This window comes from Scatophagus argus, chromosome 18 (assembly GCF_020382885.2).
Source record: "Scatophagus argus isolate fScaArg1 chromosome 18, fScaArg1.pri, whole genome shotgun sequence".
In the NCBI taxonomy this organism is placed as follows: Eukaryota; Metazoa; Chordata; class Actinopteri; family Scatophagidae; genus Scatophagus; species Scatophagus argus.
Genome location: NC_058510.1, coordinates 6,352,776 through 6,373,035, shown reverse-complemented (window position 1 = coordinate 6,373,035; position 20,260 = coordinate 6,352,776). Strand labels below are relative to the sequence as shown.

The 20,260-nt window shown below is 43.4% G+C and overlaps 3 protein-coding genes across 6 annotated transcripts; 2 read left to right on the top strand and 1 right to left on the bottom strand.

Moving 5' to 3' along the window:
• The first annotated feature begins 2,529 nt into the window (after nucleotides 1–2,529).
• Nucleotides 2,530–4,893, top strand: gtf3ab (general transcription factor IIIA, b). Its single transcript, XM_046371711.1, has 9 exons — nucleotides 2,530–2,733; nucleotides 2,872–2,966; nucleotides 3,053–3,149; nucleotides 3,280–3,368; nucleotides 3,451–3,524; nucleotides 3,600–3,680; nucleotides 3,770–4,002; nucleotides 4,480–4,533; nucleotides 4,642–4,893. Exons 1-9 carry the CDS (start codon nucleotides 2,620–2,622, stop codon nucleotides 4,774–4,776), a joined length of 972 nt encoding a protein of 323 aa, XP_046227667.1. The 5' UTR covers nucleotides 2,530–2,619; the 3' UTR covers nucleotides 4,777–4,893.
• Nucleotides 4,894–5,004: 111 nt separating this feature from the next.
• Nucleotides 5,005–16,739, bottom strand: lnx2a (ligand of numb-protein X 2a). Of its 4 annotated transcripts, XR_006841452.1 has the most exons (12): nucleotides 16,503–16,739; nucleotides 13,349–13,907; nucleotides 10,165–10,400; nucleotides 9,936–10,073; nucleotides 9,514–9,713; nucleotides 8,234–8,647; nucleotides 7,950–8,123; nucleotides 7,644–7,821; nucleotides 7,313–7,538; nucleotides 6,641–6,799; nucleotides 5,467–5,788; nucleotides 5,005–5,370 (listed from the first exon to the last, which is right to left on the bottom strand). XR_006841452.1 is itself a non-coding variant. In XM_046371708.1 (11 exons), exons 2-11 carry the CDS (start codon nucleotides 13,750–13,752, stop codon nucleotides 5,653–5,655), a joined length of 2,265 nt encoding a protein of 754 aa, XP_046227664.1. In that variant the 5' UTR covers nucleotides 13,753–13,907; nucleotides 16,503–16,739; the 3' UTR covers nucleotides 5,005–5,652. The 4 variants fall into 4 exon arrangements, 3 of the variants coding, with proteins under 3 accessions (XP_046227664.1, XP_046227665.1, XP_046227666.1); XM_046371708.1 differs by having other exon boundaries at nucleotides 5,005–5,788; XM_046371709.1 differs by lacking the exon at nucleotides 16,503–16,739 and adding an exon at nucleotides 14,026–14,040 and having other exon boundaries at nucleotides 5,005–5,788.
• Nucleotides 16,740–17,376: 637 nt separating this feature from the next.
• si:ch211-140b10.6 (protein POLR1D-like) lies at nucleotides 17,377–20,085 on the top strand. The gene is made up of 3 exons (XM_046370844.1): nucleotides 17,377–17,536; nucleotides 18,005–18,079; nucleotides 19,235–20,085. Exons 1-3 carry the CDS (start codon nucleotides 17,511–17,513, stop codon nucleotides 19,575–19,577), a joined length of 444 nt encoding a protein of 147 aa, XP_046226800.1. The 5' UTR covers nucleotides 17,377–17,510; the 3' UTR covers nucleotides 19,578–20,085.
• Nucleotides 20,086–20,260: the final 175 nt, after the last annotated feature.

Below are 20,260 nucleotides of genomic sequence, written 5' to 3'. Positions count from 1 at the left end.
TAATGTTCAAAAGAATTTTGATCAGTTTAAACTATAGCATTCATCATATTTTCCTCACTTTTCAAGATAAATGTGATTTTAAAAAGCACAGTATTTCCCTCCAGAATTTAGTGGCGTAAGCCTGGAAATACCTCAAAATTCCACGTACTGGAATTAATTAGTTACTGCCGCCATTTTACTGTGAGCACAGCATATGCAATTACTTTAATTAACATTTTGTGGGATGAAGTCTTTCAAAAGTGAGGTACAAATGAGGAAATAAGTTTTACAGGTAAATAAACTCTGTTCTCCTTATCCTCCTCTGAGGCCTCACCTTCCATCATACTTTGTTCTTAAAGGAAAAAAGTCCATCAGCGGTATTGAGAGTAATATTAGTGACTATGATGCAAGTGTGGGTGTGACAGTGTATGTCCACATATTTTGTGTGTTTGGGATAGGCCTGAAGGTATGACAAAGGCACAAGGAAATCCCACTGCAGGCCAAACAGTGCATGCTGTATCTCTGCATGTGATAGGTGGGGTGATAGAGTTTGTGTGGTTATCAGAGATGGGGGGGGGCATGGTCATATGTGTGGATATTGGGCCAGCTGTATTGATCCTGGCCCTGACAGCAGAAGGGGAGGAGGTGGGGAACCGGATAAAAAAGAGGAGGAGGTTGATAACGGTGTCAACTAACCCCGGCATGCTTACCTGAAGCGTGGGAGGGCACTGAGTTAACGCCCAACAGGCTCTCAATAGGCCTTATTCACAAAAGTCAGTCAAAGGTTTCACATGAGAGCATGGCATGGGTGCACAGGGTGATCTCTAATGTTTAGACAAGCAGATAGTTTTGTTGGATTGTCGTGCCTCTGTCTTTTTTCAAAAGCCTGCTCTGCGTTTCTACGTAAATAAAGGAGTCTGCATAAGTTCTGAAAGACAAATCAGCTCTTTCAAATGAAAAGTCGAATTCATAAACAAACAAATCCACTCACAGTTCAATATGCTGAGGGGTATGCTGCCACAGGTTTACTTGGTCTGATGTGACCAGTAGGTTAGTTAATGGTGGCTAATCTTAGCTAACATTAACAAATTTTAAAAAGATATTGGTTTATCCCTGATCGAATCTCATTCCCAGGTTGTCATATACCAGTGCTTTGGTTTAGTCAATCAGCCATCTCTTTACAGAGCTCAGAATCACACACTTCTAGTGGATCACAACTGATGATTGAGAAGGATTATTTTTGTGTGATTTAATGCATTGTTTTTTAGGAAAATCCTGCAGTAGCCCTTACCTTTAACCAGTGAAAAACTTACAACAATAATCTTTAATTTTTGAATTTCTGCTTTAATGAAAAATGAGCTCAACCATTATTTAGTTTTATGGAGAGACAATTTAAAAAATAACACAGCGCTTTTGCTTCAGCCTTACTTGGTCTGGGCCAGTAGCTTACGGTGGTTAATATCAGCTAATGTTGGCTAAAGAGATTCTGCTGATAAACTGAGGCAATTGCTGACTCACCTTGCTGTTTTTAGGACTCCCTACTTTTGCTACAGTGCAAGTCGTAACTTCTATTATTCCATATTCATCACTTGTGACCATCATCATCACTTGAATTCAAGTCTAACATTTGAGCCATGCAAGAATACATACACAAATACACAAAAATACATACTAACATTTGGTGAACAGCAGCCACTGTGACTACAGTACCTTGTCTACCACTTCTAAACAGTAGTTTAGCATTCAGCTAAAATAGCACAAGTGGAGAATCATAAAGTCAGCAAAGTGACTTATGTAATGTGTGCAGTAATACTTATGCTAACATTAGCCAAAACTTGGCCTTAAGATGCCAAACCAGAGAAAGCTGTATAAGCAAAACCCCTCAGTGTCCTGAGCAATGGTATGTTCCATATGAATGAAATTTTCCTAAGAGCTTGCCATTCCTGCTTTCAAAAGTTACACAGCCTAGCGCTATAACCTGATTTAGTGTGACGTTTGTGGGTTACAAAAGCTCATTCTGAACAATAAATCTCAGCTATCGGAAAACAATGTTGTTGGGTTGATAAGATTAAGATTAGAGCAATAAATTTTGTGAGTGTGTGTGTGTCATTAATGGAGACAGACAGTCGCCTCTCTCCCTGCTTACACACCACACACAGCAGATCAGCAGATAGCGGGACACAGTCTCCAACATGGAGTGACATTTTTAAAGCCTGAATCAATCAAGTTTGAGGAAAGAGTGGTGGACGTTTATAATGTTTGAGTATCAATGGGATCACTATTAAACTCAGGGGTCTAAATCATTTTCTAGCATCTTAACTGCTGGATCACACAACAATCCTGCACAGTTGAGTGTAGGTAACTGCTGTTCATAGCCACTGAAACAGCAGCTTCTCTAAGTGTGTAAACGTAAATTATAAAGAGCATTCATTTGTTGTTGTGGAAATATTTAAATATCAAATCAAATATTTTTTTAACTTTAGTGAGGCAGGGCACCCACTTTCTTTCTCTAATTGGTACATTCCAGTGAGATAAATTAAGCGCAGGTGACCTGCTGGTTGTAGGTCTGTAAGTGTCCTGCCCCTTTACTACAAGTTTTGTCTGTGACCACAACACCATATCTGATATCTCTTATTAAAGATGGGGGAGAGGTTGCAAAGCCAAAAAAGCTTTGTTTGCTCTTTTTTTGATTGTAAGGCTAAATTCAGTAAATCTTGGAAGCTAGAGGCTCATCTTTGCAAACACACAGGATTGGTAAGTGGCTCCAAACTGCTAAGACCAAAATAATGAGAAGGACCAGGTGGACACAGCATAACAGCTGAGAGTCTGTTTTTCTATTAATGAGCAGTTGATGTTGTTGGCATGATGTGTCGAATGTTTCCCTAACCTCAGAAACCATTCTCCTGTGAGAACTGTGACAAGAGCTTTTGCACTCGTTATCAGCTCACCAGACATGAGCTCAATCACAGCGGAGAAAAACCACACAAGTAAGCCATTGTGTCTCTGTTTCTACTGGGAAGAGGTACATGTAATATTGGTGTCTTTGAACTGTTCTGCCTGCTCTGGTCTGCAGGTGTCTGGTTGATGGGTGCCCTGAGGCCTTTGTCACACACGCCAGCATGAAGAACCACATGGCTCGGGTTCATCATCACCAGGAGAAACGATATCGCGTACAAAAATCCTGATTTCTCTTCATTTTTTTTCTTTTTTTGCTCCTATTATTTTGGTCTCGTAATAGATTGCGTTAGTGTGATGACTTCCTGCTTGCTTTTCTTTTTTTTCTCGATTCTGTTCTTTCAGTGTGACCATCAAAGCTGTGGAAAAGATTTCAACAAGAGGAACCAACTGAAAGCCCATAAGTGTGAGCACGAACACCTTCAGCCTTTTCAGTAAGTGGCTGCACCTCTGAGCTTAAATTTCTGTCTGTCCTCGGCTGTCTGAACTCACAGTTTTTAATTTGTTTTGCTGTAGTTGTACTTTCAGCGGCTGTGCAAGAGAATTTCCCAGTCATGGAAAACTAAAGCATCATGAGAGACTGCATAGAGGTTGGTTTATTACCAGGATTTTATGTTGTTTTCGTTTGCGTGTGTTCACAAAAACCCCATGTCTCTCTGCTGCAGGTTATCCTTGTGAGACTGAAGCATGTCCTTTTCAGGGAAAAACATGGACAGAATATCAGAAGCACAGAAAAGAGCATAGAGGTGTGAATGTACTGCTGTGTGGTGTTTTGTTGCACTGTAAATATTACTTTCTAGCTGTTGGGTCTTGTTTTAATGTTCTTCGTTCTCAGTCAAGGTGCCCTGTGGAGAGTGCAAAAAGCTGTTTAACAACGCCTGGTTCTTACGCCAGCATGAGCTTCGCATCCACTCTGGGGAGAAGAGGAAGCTGTCGTGCCCCAGAGCCGGCTGTGGTAAAGAGTTCACTCGTCGCTTCAACTTGGAGAGCCACATACTGGGAGACCATGAGGGCAAGAAACCCTTTACCTGTGCCTATGCTGGCTGTGGGAAGAGCTTTGCCATGAAGGTAAACCTGCAGAATTTAATGATTTTTTTTTTTTTTTTAAATGGTTGGTCAAACTACTAGTAGTATCCAGGCTTAGAGGCAGTTTGGGTTTTACTTTCTAAAGGTTTTGATGACAAAATGCAGGTGGAATTTCACAGTGCTTGGTAACAAAAGACCCTGTATGGTTTAGTTATTATCTGGAACTATTTTCTACGGAGGAGGATTCTGTAGTAAAGTCTGGGTTGGCCAGGCAACATTTTTTAAAAAATAAATAAATAAATAAATGGTGCCTTGTAATTTTCAAAGTTATTTCAGTAGTTCAATTAGTTTTTGTTGTCTGTATGTTCTCAGAAACAGATTTCAAAAATGACACCACATTATAAACTGAAACTCTGTATAGGTCTGGCCACTCTTAAACTTAAGATGTTTGGACATTTTGGTGACTATCTTTTTAAATTGCAGATACAGTGTATTTGATAAATGTTCCTTGTTAATCAGGAAAGTCTGTGGCGACATGGAGTGGTGCATGACCCAGCAAAGAAAAAGATGAAGGTAACATGTCCTCATCAACTTCTTTTATTTTTATTTTTTTCTCTTCAGGAAATGTCTTTTCTTCCCTCCACCTTGTCTTTGTATCATGTATGTTTGCTCCCCTTTCAGAAACTGCATCCTAAAAAGAATCAGCCCTGGCGTATGGCACTGCAGCTCAGACTGGCAGCTGCAGCCAATCAAGTAGAGACGAACAAGCTTGCTGTGAAGCTGCGCAAAACAACTCTAAAGGATAACAAATCTTGAGGCTGCATTATATAAATATATATACTTGGTTATGTTTATTAATGGTGAAAAGGATCACATATTTCTGTTGATGCTCTTTATGTAAATATAAAATAAAGCCTCATTAATGCAGCACTATATCAATTGTTCTGCCTGATTAACTCATTTACTGTTAAACTGCCTTTTGCTCATGTGAACCATCCAGCAGTTGACGGTACAAAGCAGAAAAGCACTCAGTAGAGCCATTAATCCTCTGAAGGAAATGTTTATTAAACAAACAGAACACATTCACACACACATGTATAAAACTCCAGCTGATGGGACAGCTGTTTGTCATGGTGATGAGGCCTAAGGGCAGCGGAGTCCCCAGGGTGCGGCAGGTTTTCTAATAAGGCCTGAGGCTTATTCAGCTGGATACAGCGCTGGTGTTGCAGAAAATCTTACTGAGGGATTACAGGTCATATCCTAGATGATCACAGGCTATTATATTTTATATATTTTCTATCTCTACCTGCAACGATGCATCCACCTGAATACAGCCCTGGATTCTATAACTGCCTGGTGAGGTGAATACAGCAGCAGATCGCCGGGTTACAGTTGCAGTATCATTTCTCCCTGCGGGAGTGAAGACAACATGACCATATGATCTCAGCAGTGTGTTCGTGAGTGCAGACTGTCGAGTGACGTGGCACAATCTGGATCGGTTCCCACCTGGTCAGGACACGCTTGGTCCTGCTGGGTCTACTACAGTTCTGAATGCTTTTGGTCCTGGATTAAGCCCGGTATGGAGCGATGTACAGTAGCATGTACCATTTCACTTTGGCCAAGGTTGTTCCCAATATAGAACATTCTGGGTGGACTCGGCATGGTGCGCAGCCTGCTTGTGATCTGGAGTAGCTATACAAGGCTGCCGGGCCAGGAAACCACAGTAAGCGCCACCCGGCTGCGCTGCTCCTTCAGCATGGGCACCAGCGCCGAGTGGCTCATTCCTGCTGTCGAGAGGCCGTTGACTGCAATGATCATATCGCCACACCTAAAGCGACGCCAAGAGAAGGCCTGGATTATAAACAGGACCTGACAGCTCGGAGCCATGAGCCATTCAAACAGATCTATATTGTGGAACATCATATGAAGACATGACGTTTGAGCGGCTTACACAGTGTGACATACAGTTAATATAGTAAAACTGAATATGCTGTTAACTGTTAACTGGATGAAACAAATTATTTGAAGATAAAACTTTGGGCTCAGGAAAACATTTTATAGAGCACGTAATTATCCGATTAATCAAAGAAATAATCAGAACATTAATGACGAATGTAAACTTAATATTTGTGTTCGGTCAAGTCTTCAGAGCTATTCTCTTTTTGAGTTCAGCTGAGGGATCTGGGGCAGAAATCCTGTCTTTGGGACATGTTCTGGAACAATAATATTAACTGTTGAATCCCCTTGAGAGTGTTTAATAGATATTGCACCTTTTGAACTGCAGAACAGGGTTTAACTAACTTTTTTTAAAACCTACAATAGGTGTCAGTCAGTGAGTTATGACCTCTATTCATATCGTATGTGTACAAAGATGGGGTCAAACGGAATTAATTTAGCTTTATTGGTAGCTGTTTGCATACCAAGCACAGATAAGATACTGATGACACACCAAAAAGGTCACATCTACACAACAAATGAGTGCAGTAAATGAATGTTGTTTCTTATTAATGTTATACTTGCTTGTTCTTGTAATGCGCTGTGTGGGCATGGCCTATCATCATGCCACCTTTATCAATTACCAACTGGACCTTTATCACTTTTTATCTACCTGCTAATTCACCACTGTGCCACTGCTAACATAAGCCTCAAGTAGTCACGTGACAAGCGACCAATCACTCACTTGAGGCGGCCGTCATAGTACGCAGGTGTGCCAAGGACGATGGTCTTGATGAAGAACGCCTGGTTGCTGTGGCTTTCCTCGTAGCCCCCAACAATGCTGAAGCCCCAGCTGCCCGGGTGGCTCCTGCGCAGTACAATCTCATGGCTGCTGTGCAGGTAGCTGCAAGAAAAGGACAGAAAGCAACGTGAAGGAGAGGCTGGCCGATAGTGTAGAGAGACAGCATCCTCCAGGGGGCAAAGCTTCACCTTTAAAAAATGTCTTAAAATCTGTTAAAAATAGTGGAAAATATCCAATTAAATTCACCAATTTCCAAATATGATGCCAGTCACCTCATCTATGACATCCTTTCTTTCTAAGACACTTTTCTGACTACCTCTAAATAACCTTCTTTCAATTTGCATATCAATATTGTCATATGTTTGCTATATGTTGCCATATTTCTCTACTTTCCTGAGATCTTTGAAAAGAAAAAAGACTGAGCGAAGAGCAGCACAAAAGGAATAATAAAGAGAATTAGTTTCATTATGATCTCAGACCTTCAATTACTCAAATTGCTATTTTCAATAAATGGCCTAAATCCCACATAAATGAACCAAGGACAGCTACATTAGATGTCTAACCAGTCCAAAGACAGTCAATATAAAATCAGGCAACACGAGGAAAGACACTCACCTGGGTAATCCCAGCCACATGACCCACGACGGGGACCAGTTGGCATCAAAGTCGCTGTCATGAGTGTGAGGCAGCAACTCGTCATGGTCGTGTTCTTCCACCATGCTGACCTCCAGCACCCGCAGCTGCACCGAGGGTGAGGCAGCACTGGCCTTCAGGGTGCCCACAGCTTCACTGTGGCTCAGGTACGTTAAGTCCTGCCCGTTGATACTCAGCAGGACGTCACCTGAAGGAAACAGGAGGAATAAGAAGAAGATGCTCTAGTTTGTCATGTTTCTCATCTGGCTGAATCTGGTCCTGTTATTGCTGTTTCCGGACCGGGTCGGTTCACCTCGTTTGATTCGTCCATCCCTCGACAAGCAGCCATGTGGCTGGACGCTGGTCACAAAGATTGGCAGCTCCCCACTCTTGCTGCCCCGCCCTCCTGCAACAGTCATGCCCAGAGACTCATGGGGTTCCTTCTTCACAGTGATGTGTTTCTCTTTACAGGTCACACACTGGGAAAGGTCCTGGGTATAACCACGCAGGGGAAAGCAAACACAGCTTCAGTTCTACTCTTTGCACATCATTGTTTCCAGTTTGCTCTCATTTCACCAAAATTTCACGTATATTAAAAAAGTATAACACATCTGCTCACTCTGTGAGTGCTGGTGCGGGACAGATGCAAGGGCACAGGACTCGGGGTAGAGCTGTGGTTAGGCAGGAAGTGATCAAGGCAGTAGAGGTCTCTGGTGGAGCTTGATTTTGGCGGTGGAGGAGGAGTTGGTTTGCTGGGTCGACCAATCAGCAGGTGCACTCGCTCTCCACTGGCCTATGAAGACAGAGTCAGAATTTTAGGGATTTATTTCCCCCACACTTTAATTTCTTTTTCGGTTAAATACCCAAAAGAAACATAGCCTTAATGACTAATTGCATCCTCACCTGTATGATCTGCGCAGCCTGCTCCGGCGTGCCGTGGCGTAGATCCTGGTCGTTGACTGCCAACACGCGGTCGTTACTCCGCAGTCTGCCATCCTTTGCTGCCAAGCCTCCCTCCAACAGATCCAACACAAACACTCCTGACTCATCCGTTCGCCGTACCAGCTTGATGCCGAGCTGCTCCGTTGAGTCTCGCTTGTGCAGGGTGATTCTCAGCTTGGCGGGGCTGGACGGGGTGCCCTCAGGGGTGGAGCAGGGGGCATGGGGCACAGCTGGGGTGGAGGAGGAAGAGGACGGAGGCACCCGGGAGGCACAACGGCGCTCCCTAAGCACAGTTAGCTGCAAAGTGGTGCAGGGACGTGCCAGTGTAGAGCGAGCAAAACTGTGGGGGACGTTACTGATGTCGACATTGTTCACCTTGGGAAAAAGAGATTTTGAGCAATTAATGTTTAAACCTGCATTAACACAACCGGCTGTAAACACAACACAAAACAGCTTATAAAGCTGATGCCCTCCAGACATGGAGCAACATTAGCATTCATTTGGAGTCATTTGGAGGGTTTATTTGAGCCACCTGCTTCTGCTTTAAATTAGATTGACAAAAGCTGTGAGGGTGAACTAAAGTTGTGGGCCTTAAAACTAAAACAAGAGGCTAAAAGACACTAAAATGATGCTCAGATTTGGGTTGGGTGATGAATTTTATGTGTTAAGTGACCCCTTTCACATTCAAGCAGCCATATGATCCACTATTAAAATGATTCAGATGATAATTCTTGAACCCTGCTCAAGAATGTTTTCAAAAAGTTAGTGAACTACTAATATAATAAAACAATATACACAAATCTTGAGTGAAAACCAGCAGTAATAGTTAAATGAAGCGGCCAAAAGTATGTTTTGAAAGTTTACTGATATGAAAAGGGGTTAGGTTGTTTTTATATATACAATGTACATATTGGCTTTTTACACATGCACATACCTGTATTTTAAATTTTCTTAAAAATTCGAATACAGTTTTTTGTAAATACCTGTACTTTGAGATTTTAGTTTTGTTATCCTATCTTTATTAAGTTTATCCTATTTTTTATACTCTGCACTGTTCTCCTTTCTTGGTCGGGAATACTGCATGTGCAATGTCTGTAAAAACAAGAATTTCCCTCCAGGGATTAATAAAGGAATTCTGATTCTGATTCTGATTCTGATTCTGAAAATCAAATCCTTGTTCAATAAATCTTCCCTGAAAGAAACTGAAAAGACCACAAATTGGAAATGACCGTGTCTCTTACTTGTAGTATCTGATCCCCAGCCAGCAGCCTCCCGTCTCGTGCGATGACCCCGTCTCTGTACACTTCCTGAATCACAATGTTGATGAGAGGCGTCTCGTTTCCCCCGACGATGCTGATGCCCAGCTCAACATACGGATTTGCCCGGTGAACCTCTATGGCAGTTATCTCTCCTTCAGGAAGCGAGGGCAACTTCACACAGCCTTAATGGACACGCAAATCACATTACAGAGCTGCACTTGAGAATTCAGTTTCCACATCCTCCTAACCTTTAACGTAATGTCGCCTGAACGTGATTATCTCATCGTCTAAGATTACAGCTCTTAAAACTGCAAGAAAGATAAGCAATGCAATGTTTCAAATCTCAGATCTCTAGTGTTCAGCCTTTTAAGATTTGCAGTCAAATGGAGGAAGTGATGTCATACCCTCTTCAGCAGAGAGAGGTGGAGACTCGGGGCAGTCCCAGCCAGAAGAGGTGGAGCTGACAGAGCGGAGGAGGTGGATGCAGGGATTACTGAGGGGCCGCTTCACCCTGGGGACCACACACTCCAATCCAACCACACCTAAACACATGAGGATTATGTCTCAGTCTAAACTCTAATGGTTTCATTGGCAATTTAAATCTCCTCACTTCGGACCAGTGGGTGGACTCACTGTCTTCCTCCGTGCTCTCCTCAAAGGCAGGGTTGTCCAGACCAGCGTCGTCTGTCCACATGGGCCCATTGCCGCTGGTGTTATTAGGTCCAGAGTGTGGAGAGGGTGTGTGTTCCCTCAGGTCTGTCTGTGGGGAGCTGGGTGACCTTGGAGGGCTGGTCACCATTGCTCGCTCGTCCCCGCTCTCACACCGCGGTCCATCCATGCTCGTCTGCTGGCACCGCGTCCCGGGACACCTTTCACCAAGCAACAGGTGTCAGTTTGTTAGTCCATCTGACATGTGAAGAAAATCAGGTTCAGCATCAGTCAAAGTCTCTTTTTTCTGGTCCCCTCCTGAAAGAAGGTGAGAGCGCAGGGTCGAGTGCAGCTGGGTGGGATTCAATACAGTGAAAAAGTTTAGCTTTTATTACAATTATGCTAAACAGTACAACCCAGCAAATACTCGCATTTGAGAAGTTGAGGCCACTAAACGTTTGGCTTTTTTGTTGATTTATAAATGGACTTGGATAACGACATTTAGGTCAGTCTCAAAAAGGTTCAGCCACTCCAAAATACTCTTTCCATCAGACTAAGCACAAATCTGGTGAAGACAGATTCATCGAGTCTGCCACACAAATAGAAAGTCCTCACTGAAAAACAATTAAAAATAAACACAGACCGACCGACTCAAGGGATCAATGTGGTCTCACCGTTAATTGACCCTGAAGTATTTACTTTAAGTGGCAGCTACAGCATGAGCTGGCTGAATTATTTAAAGGCCCTGAAGAGAAACAGGACCATGGAAAACAGATACTGACGTCACATGATTCTTTGCTTTTGCAATATTCAAAATAGAAAACAGTCAACATGCAACACTGTAATGAACTGTACTGTCGTAATACTGTGGGGCTTAATGTAACTTTAATCTCACCCTTTCTTGACTAATACTCTTTAGCCCATCAACACCAAGACAAAGAGGTATAGAGAAGAAAAGGGGTAAACGTTTTCAACAAAAATGTAAAATTTGAACTGGGTTATGTTCAAGTAGAGGCTTTAATTCATGTACTTTAGGTCAGGAACAGCAAAAGCACCTCAGCTTCCATAAGTACGCAGCACCAGTAACAAGATCAACCCGCCCACCTTGACCAACATGCTATCCTGTGGCCTGGCACTGTCGCCGTCTGATCTAATGTCCAGTGATCGCTAATCTTCAGCATCAACAATGTTGACTGACTAAGTTGCACAGCAACAGCACACGCTCGGCTCCTGTTACTATCTTAGACCTAAGTCTGCAGGGTACAGAAGCAGAGAAACCCACGTGGGCCGGAGGTTTAATCTTTACCAAAGAATGTCACGTTAGTCCTCACAGTGACCTGGTTTGTTCCGCCTTGAAGCATCTTTTCTTGTCTTTTTGATACAACACGATGTGTGAAACGCTGACTGAGATGTAGCCTACCAGTCTGCAGATGTGACTCAGTGAAAGATCTGGACAAAGAAGACTTTTGTTAAGGTTGAATGTGCTGCTGCAGCGATGAAATCCTGAACCTTATGCCTGGTACCAGAGAATTCAGGAACTGTTCTTGTTTTGTGGAAGCATGACTATGTGACATTTGAAAGAAGAAATAAAGCACATTTCTTCCCAAAAATGGAAATTCACAAGCATTAATAGACCCCTTTCCCACATTAACACACTTAGGGGTTTTGCTCATACAGCATTACTCAAATTTGGTCTGACCGGTAGATTACACTGACTAATATTAGCTAACATTAGCTAAACATGGACATGCATTGGCATTGCTGGGAAACTGATATTAGTAATTGAGTCAATTTGCTGCAATCACTCTTCTCTACTGATGTTCCATTTATACCTAACCATGATCTCGTAATGGTCACCTGTAGCCACAGTGGCCATCATTCATCATATTGCCTTTCTTTAAAGACACGAAATCAACCGTCTCTGAGGGTCTCCTGTACAAACAGCTGACTCAGCTCAATAGCTTGTTAGCGGTAGCTTGTTAGTGTGAGCTTGTTAAAGAAAATCTTCTTGACTTAACTAAGGTGTTAGGTAGTCACTGGATATCCAGTGACTAGTCAAGCATCATAACATCAATGGACAGCTCTGGTCCCTAATCAATAACACTACTGATGACACTGTGCCTACATTTTTACACATGTGCAACATGTTCTGACCAAAAGCTTTGTACCAAGCAAAGAAAATCACTATGTCCTCTGTAGACTCTCCAAGCACTGCTACATTTATTTTGATATCCTCTCACATGCAAAATTCACACTCCTTCCATCCCTGTAATGGCAGCAACAACCCAACACGGGTTCCCTACGGCAACTCTCATGCACAGACGAATGGACACACATTTCAGTGCAACACAGACATATAGAGAGCGCAAGAAAGAAGTCAAATAGAGAGGCAGACAGAAGAGGAAGGAAACAGGCGAAAGAGAGGTGCCATAGTAGCACCACAAGTCACGCTGACCTCACATCCTGCAGAGTTTGACTCACCACAGGCCAGGGTTGCCTTTGGCGGTCTCACAGAAGAAATGGTTGAAAAGGTCTCTGGTGTTGAAATTGCTCAGCATGATTGCAGAATGAGAAAATGGAGCTCCTGGTCAGTCAACTCATGACTGCGGGAGGGAACCACTAATCTCCTGTCACATGACCTGCAGCCCAATAATCCCCTCAGGGTCTCACAGCACCTGGTCCAAATGGGCCAAAAGCCAAAGTGTGGGGACGGGCGGAAAACCTTGAAGCTGATGATGGAGAGTAAATCTGGACAAAGACCTATGGTACCTTTAAAGTTCCTATCAGAATGAGTTACGCATGAGGATTGGGGCAATCTGACAATTGCTTTCTACAAAAATAGACGAAAGGTTTTACGCTTTGTTCAATCAACCTCTCATGAGAAGCAGGAACCAATGGACGGCCTGCCCTTTAAAATGACTTAATTGAAAAGTCATTATCCAAACTGTTGTCTATTCATTTTCCGTTAATCAACTAAATGACTAATCCTTTCAGCTCTAATAACTACCTGACTATTTGAGGTCTTTCTTAATTGTCTAATTGACTCCAATACAGCAAGGATAAAGCTGCATCCTGGTTGTCGCGCATTATCGATTTTGATCCGTGAGTATGTGTGCGCTTGCACTCACAAAAGCAGTCATTCTGTTGTGTCTGCATGAAGCCTTCTTACCTGTGTTTGAGGTGTGCCTCTAGGTCACATCGTGGCATGCTGAGGGAGCAGACTGGGGTCAAAGGGCAGGACACGGACAGCTTGTCCAGCAGCTTGTGCACTAGTATGCTGGATCTGCGGCACGCCTGCAGCTGCAACCGAGTCCTGTCCAGCGGGCAGAAATCCCTCTCCTGGAGGAAGCTTCGCAGGCAGCGAGCGCAGAAGGTGTGTCCGCAAGGTGTGTCGAGTGGCTGCACCAGCGGCTGCAGGCAGATGTGGCACACCAGATCGTCGTCCACCTCCAGACGGTAGTTGTAAAGATGGTTCTCCCAGCTGCGGTGGATCTGGCCACACTCAGGACACAGGGGCTCCAAAGCTGGCTCCACTGGTGCAGCTAGACCCACCTCACAGCCTGGGCTGCCCATCTCTGCTCCTTTGAGGCAACTCAGCTTTGGCACAAATGACTCCAGTGGGGCAGCAGTGTTGGGAAGGGGAATACACACTCCTATCCCATAAGCTTCACAGCATGAACAAGTTGCAGAGGGGACAAATGCCCTCCAGTGGCTGATGGCACATCACCCTGCAGGTCAAAGGGCAAAGCAAGAGGGTTAAACAGCTGTTTCAGAAAAACAACAAGTGTCTGATTATGTGCTCATGCATTTTTTCATGTGGCAAATGCTTTGTGCACGTGTACCCACGTGTCTGCGTGAGATCGAGAGTGGTACTGTGTGTTTGTGTGTGTGTGTGTGTGTGTGTGTGTGGTTGTGCTGAGATTATGTATTGCCGCTCCTGTCCACTAATCTGACAGTATAATCTCTCTTTTGCTCTCGCCTGCTGCAATCTTCCAATTCCACAGAGAGGGAATTATCTGGGATTGAGGCAGAGAGAGGACACAGATCAGAGGAAGCAGGATTGGGAAAGCTACAGAGAGGCTAAAGCAGCGCCAGTGAGGGGTAGAAATCAGCAGGGACAGAGCAAGGAAGAACAAAAACGGATAAGAAGCAGAGTTATTATGGTTTTCTTTTATTAATTTTTTTATTTCAGTTTCAATTTTTGGTTTAAATTCACTTCAGTTTCCACAGTGGGTGTGCTTGTTGCAGATGGTTTTTTATTGTTTAAAACTATTATAGTTTTGTTTTCTTAGTTAGTTTAATAGTTACAAGTAGCCACATGACATTGTTCCAGTTAGTGAGTTTTAATTTTTTCCAAAGTCTAGTTTTTATTTTAGTTATTTTAGTTACTTTTTTCACACCTAGTTTTTATATCATTTTAGCTAACCATAGTAACCTTGATAAGAAGAGGAGAGGAAGATGTAAAATTCTAATCTAATCTGGACAGGATGGGTGTGTGGGTGTGGCTCTGGAGGCAATAGAAGAAGTCCAAGAAAGACGTTGAAACCAAACAAACAAACAAACAAACAAAAAAATAGTAATAGTGAACATTCCCCATTTGACATCACTGGCTCAGCCCTGTATAGTAGATGCACTCACTCCCCTCTGCAACAGAGAGAGAACAAGCCTACAGCAAAGTCTTAAAATATAGCACTTCGCTGAGGAGAGTGCGTCCCCAGAGCTAATGCACTGCGCGCACTGATCACTTTCCACAGCGTTTCACATCCGAAGCCCGTTCAGACATACTGGCACTCCGGGCGCCGATGCCATCAGCGGACAGCAGAGGGCGTCTCTGAGCACACAGCAGGCCAGCCAAGCCTCAGTGACTACCTGCCTCTGTTCCAGCGGGGGTCTGCTCCTGTCTCCATGACGACCTGGAGCCTGCTCTGTTCATTGGGGCTTGACATTCAGAGTGTAGCCGGAGAAGGATGCAGAGGAGCCACACAACAGATGCACTTCCCTCAGCAGGATGCTCTGCTCCTCTCTGGTACAGCCTGAAAAGCTTGTCAGACATCGCAGACGATGATGAGAGCCCCTTTGTTTGTGTTTCCCTTTTTTTGCCGCTTTTTTTCCTCCCCCTCTCATCTCCGCGGCTGCCCATTTCTGTGACAACCTGTCTCCCCCGTAACGGGTAGCTTGTTACTTATTTCAGCCTCCTTTAAGTACGTGGTCCCATCTGTGTGTGACTGGCCACTTCTGTCTCTATCCCGCAGCTGGACATGAATTAATCATGAGGACACAAGGCTTCTCTGTTCCCATAACAAAGCTGTGACATCACCACATCACACACAGACTTTTAGACATGCAAGCACAAGTCTGCACACACATCATGGACAAGAGCTTTTTAAAGGTACTACTAGATCCTGCGAAGTGTCTTTATCAATAAGTAAAGTCTCCTGGCTTTCCCCAGAGCCCCTGCCATGAGAAGCACTTAAATCTATTTTAAACATAGGCTCTCTGGACTCTGCAGCAACAGATTCCTGGACACGAGTCATATGAAGACTGGTAAATGCTTGTGAAATGTCTTTCTTTTAATCCCACTATGCTCGCGTGTGTGTGTGTGTGTTTGTGTGTGCGGGTCTGTGTGTGTCTGTGTGAGAGTCCAAGGCCATGCTGTTATTGCCATTGCGCTGCTTTCTATATTAATAAATAACAGTCTTGGCCCTGCACCTGTCTCTGCTCATTTTTCATTTTTGAGAGATGACAATCTACTCTCACAACACGGGATAATCTATGAGCAATCTCGCCTGCAAGAATGACATTTGCAAAAGACGATCTTTCAGGCCACAGATTTAAAATCTCAGGTCCTGTCGGCTTAGCCTACATTTCCATAAACCCCATCACGTCGTCTCTTATCTTTGAAAAAAAATCCAGAAAGGCTGATAGCCACTTGCAAGAACAGGCCCACTGCTGTTCTGCTAGGTCTGTTGCAATAGGCAGCTTTTTTCACAACAGTCAGACATGCGGTCATAACAACAAAAACTAACACTGATTTAATTGAAAATTCCAATCATTTTTTTCCCACTGTCATTGTCCTAATTTGGGCTACCTTGGCAACGCACTAACTGAAGTGTCATCATCTATAAGCTGCCCGTAGGCGCTGAACACATTTGATCAGACAAGAGCATTTTTTTAATCATTGCCCCCATCTGTCTGACTCCATCCCACCCTCCACAAGCGGCAAAGCTAGGACAGTTGAAGCGACAATGGCAACATCAACGCAAAGCCAGCCGCACATTGACACCGTTCATGCAGGCACTGAATAAATGCAGATGTAACATTACCTGTTCCGGCTGCTCCTCCGCGCCCGTGCAGTCCGGCCCCAAAAAAGGGGGACGATTATTAGCTGCGGGACCTCAATCACGCATTCACCGCAACAGCCCGTTCCGCAAACCCGCACGAAAACGCCCCCGTGCCTTTGGCGGCACTGGCCCCGCCCACTCGTGTCCGTCAACGGTGCTGGGCGGGGCCTGCGGGTGTCAATCTACAGGAAAATCGAGTTGGCTTCCAAACTGCCTGTTAAAAAAAGCGATTTTTGGAATATCACGCACGTCTTCTAGATTACTGTGATGTTAAATCAATTGTTTTAATGGATGCAAAAGAACGTGCGTACAACTGTTTGTTTTTTTGTCTGTCTGTTTGTTTGTTTGTTTGTTTTTTTCATTTTGGCCAAATGAGATAGTCAGATGTCGAGTTACTGCTCAGTTTTTACGTCTTGCTATGTTGCTTTTTTCTGATTCATGATGCAGACCACTAAAGCTTGTTTTGAAAAATAAATAATTACATTATACTGCCACATACTGCTTTGCCATTAAATGACATACTGATGCACCATTAATAATGAGTACGTAGTACATAATAACTAGTGTAGGTATGTTTTTAGTTTTAACAATTCAAGCACTTTTGTTAGAAAACTTAACTTTCGCTTAGAATAGAGAATTGAACACTCGTGTGGTAATGCTGCTTGTATTTATCTGCTTGTATATTTTTAATACTGAATTGTTTGTTGTTTGCTCGATTTAGACTGCAATTTAACTGTGTAAGGCGAGTCTCGGTTGGCTAAATAGTATTTCAATTGTTTTAGCCTGTTTTTGATCCAAGAAATAATTTTGCATGGCCGGCTTGAAAGTGTGGGAAACGATCAGGCGTCGCTAAGGACAGCAAAAATATCAGGGTCCTCGGTTGAAGGACCTCGCTCACAAGTAAATAGAAAAGATGTTACGCTAATTAGCAGGCTACTATCGGGTTTGGTCGAATTAATTTTGTCACTACACGCAATTGATTGCGGCGCGATGGCAAAGGATGATGAACTGGAGAAGTATGTAACTATTTTGCTGTTTATCTTCAGTTATCGTAGGCAGATGTGGTTTGCACAGACTCTTAGCTAGCTTTCCTTCCAAACAGCCCTCCGGGGAGTGATGCTTGTGGTTGACAGCTGGTGTGTTTATGGCGTTGTAAGACGAATGTGAGTGTGTACGCTTGCTTACACCCCGTAAGCAACCCATTAGCTTCCTGCATTGTATTGTTAATGGGAGGCTAAATCAGTGAGTCTCTTCTGCTGAGACTCCGCTGAATCAGCAGCTCGGGTCAAACGAGGACACCGCCGCTGTCCCCCATTCACTCACTGATTCACTTTCTCCATCACACTGTTTTCTCCCGCTTAATTAAATTACGCTCCCCTTGGCTCACCCTTGAGGGTTCGTGCCATCTTTGTCCTCGACTTCGCCCACATTTGCTTCACATTCACGCGTCTCATTTTGATATTTTTATTTATTTATCCATCTAGGCGCGCAATAGAGGAGCTCCTGCGGGAGACCGACAGAGCTCGGGTGAGAGCAGAGACCATGGGCCCGACAGGATGGTGAGCAGTGTTTAACATGCCATCTGTCCGCACACATCGTTTGTGGACATTTGACTGCTACTTATCAGATTAGCTGTACGTGCTCTGTGGTTGTGGTGTGTTTGTTTGTTTGTTTATGTCCTCTAATCCCGGTGTCTTCATACGACTGAAAGTGGTACATATCGATAGTGACAGTAAGACTCAATAATATTAACAGTGAGACAAAACGACACATAACTGTAAAGTAAAGCTCTACAATGTATCTACTTATCAAAGCATGTTAACTACCTTATGTAATTAAATAACAAGAAATTACAGAATTTCATGCCACCGTTGTTTGAGAGTTCAGGGGGTTTGTTATACTACGTCTAAACTTACTGTTGTATGTTCTATATGAGGGGAAATGATCAGAATTATTGTCAATTAACTAATTTTTTGCCAGAATTGTATTGGTCATCCTCAAAATGTTCTCACAGATACTTTTAAGTGGAGAGCTTTGATTTTTGCCAGAATATCCAATAAAATTTCTTGTTTACTTACTCTTGTTGCTCATTTTGTCTTGGTGAATGTGTAATTTAAAATAGTCAAAATTAAAGAAGAACAAGTGACGTTTACAGTGTCAAAAAAGACAATTCAGACACAGAGAGCAGTCATCACCACACAGGCAATAAAAATATCAATAAGTAGAACTTTAAAGGACTCAGAGGACTCAGACTGTCTAATTTTGGTTTGTGTTGTAGTTCATTTCAGTGCTGCAGTGTACATACTGAAAACTAGCCATTTCCTTTTAGGAGCTGGTAAGAGCAAGACCATATCGGGTATTTAGAAATACCGAAATCATGAATCCAAATTTAGACTTTTGTGTTTTTTATCTATTCAATTACTTGGTTATTGACTGTATTAATTTTGATATCTTTTGACAAAACATGAAATAACACACGTCTGTAAAACATGTTTAAGTGCTGTTTCAAAGAATTAAATCAAAATTTTGTAAACTTTTCTCAGTGGGAGCTACAGCCCTGTTTATGAAGAACTTTTAAAACTCGTTAGTATTTTAATTATCATTTAAAAATGTGTGTAATCTGCTCTGGAGCTTCTTGAGCTGGAAGCCAGGGGTGACTGTCCATTGGTGTTAGACATAAGTGTGACAAAAGTCTGTCTGTCCACTCCTCTCAGGTTGAAGTGTCCCCTGAGGGGCACCAACAAACGCTTCCTCCTCAACACCCTGCGCTCCACCGGCCTGCAGCGCCACACCGGTGAGCCCAGAGACGGACACTCCACCACAAGAGGGCGCCTGAGAGGCGACTCCCCGGAGAGAAGCCGCGACCGCAGCAGAACCCCTCCCAGAGATCACAGAAGCAATGGAGGCCACACAGACCATAAACATCATCGCAGGGACAGCTGCAATAACAAAGATAAGAAGCAGGATAGAGACAGAGAGAGGACTTACATGCACAAAGACAACAGAGACCGGAGACATGGGAGGGATGGTCAGAACAGAGACAGACTTAATAAGTAAAAGCTTCTGTCTAGAGGAGGAACACTGCTTCTTTCAAAAGGCCACTCCTTCTCCAGAGAGCGCAGAGGTGGACACTCCTGAAACTGCTCAGCTAACACCCCTCACAGAGCTGCTAGCAGGCTATAAGACATATCGTGTATAGTGGAAGGAAAGACATTCACTCATTCAGTTTTCATTCGAGCTGATGGAGGAGTCGTCTCACGTGGTAGTTTACTCACAGTTCACTTTTGAAGTATTCAACCATTTTGTAGCTGTTGAGAGGTTTATTTGACTGGACAAAAGATCCACACACCGCAGCTCCCAGTAATTTAACTGTGCAACGTTTCAGCCAGTTTTCGAACGTTTCAGCCAGTTTTCGACACTTTGCTCAGTTAAAAGTACCAGAAGCTGTTAGAGCGGAGTGCAGATCTTTTGTCTGATCCCAGCCTTTAGTTTTCAGACATTTTTTGGGTGTGCATCCACGTTTGTATGAGGTTCATTTGATTCCCTTAAACTGCTCACAAAACCGTTTTTAATGTTCTTTATTTTCTGAGGACCCACATTGTTGTGCCCTCTGACATGACTTAGGGCTTGGTGTAATTCTGTTTCACCTACAGCAGAGGCGGCTTGAATTCAATTATAATATCATTACCATTCTTCTGTCATTATTCACTGTTCATAATGTTTAGATAAGCCATGCTGCT

What these genes read in the sequence shown, in the direction of transcription:
- gtf3ab (XM_046371711.1), top strand. Translation starts at nt 2,620, where the DNA reads ATGGGGGAGAGGTTGCAAAGCCAAAAAAGCTTTGTTTGCTCTTTTTTT. An exon ending in AGCGGAGAAAAACCACACAA is followed by an intron (nt 2,967 to 3,052) that starts GTAAGCCATTGT and finishes TCTGGTCTGCAG; the next exon opens with GTGTCTGGTTGATGGGTGCC. An exon ending in TCATGAGAGACTGCATAGAG is followed by an intron (nt 3,525 to 3,599) that starts GTTGGTTTATTA and finishes TCTCTGCTGCAG; the next exon opens with GTTATCCTTGTGAGACTGAA.
- lnx2a (XM_046371708.1), bottom strand. Translation starts at nt 13,752, where the DNA reads ATGGGCAGCCCAGGCTGTGAGGTGGGTCTAGCTGCACCAGTGGAGCCA. An exon ending in CCCGCACCAGCACTCACAGA is followed by an intron (nt 7,822 to 7,949) that starts GTGAGCAGATGT and finishes GGTTATACCCAG; the next exon opens with GACCTTTCCCAGTGTGTGAC. An exon ending in GGATGGACGAATCAAACGAG is followed by an intron (nt 7,539 to 7,643) that starts GTGAACCGACCC and finishes TGTTTCCTTCAG; the next exon opens with GTGACGTCCTGCTGAGTATC.
- si:ch211-140b10.6 (XM_046370844.1), top strand. Translation starts at nt 17,511, where the DNA reads ATGGCAAAGGATGATGAACTGGAGAA. An exon ending in AAGGATGATGAACTGGAGAA is followed by an intron (nt 17,537 to 18,004) that starts GTATGTAACTAT and finishes TTATCCATCTAG; the next exon opens with GCGCGCAATAGAGGAGCTCC. An exon ending in ACCATGGGCCCGACAGGATG is followed by an intron (nt 18,080 to 19,234) that starts GTGAGCAGTGTT and finishes CACTCCTCTCAG; the next exon opens with GTTGAAGTGTCCCCTGAGGG.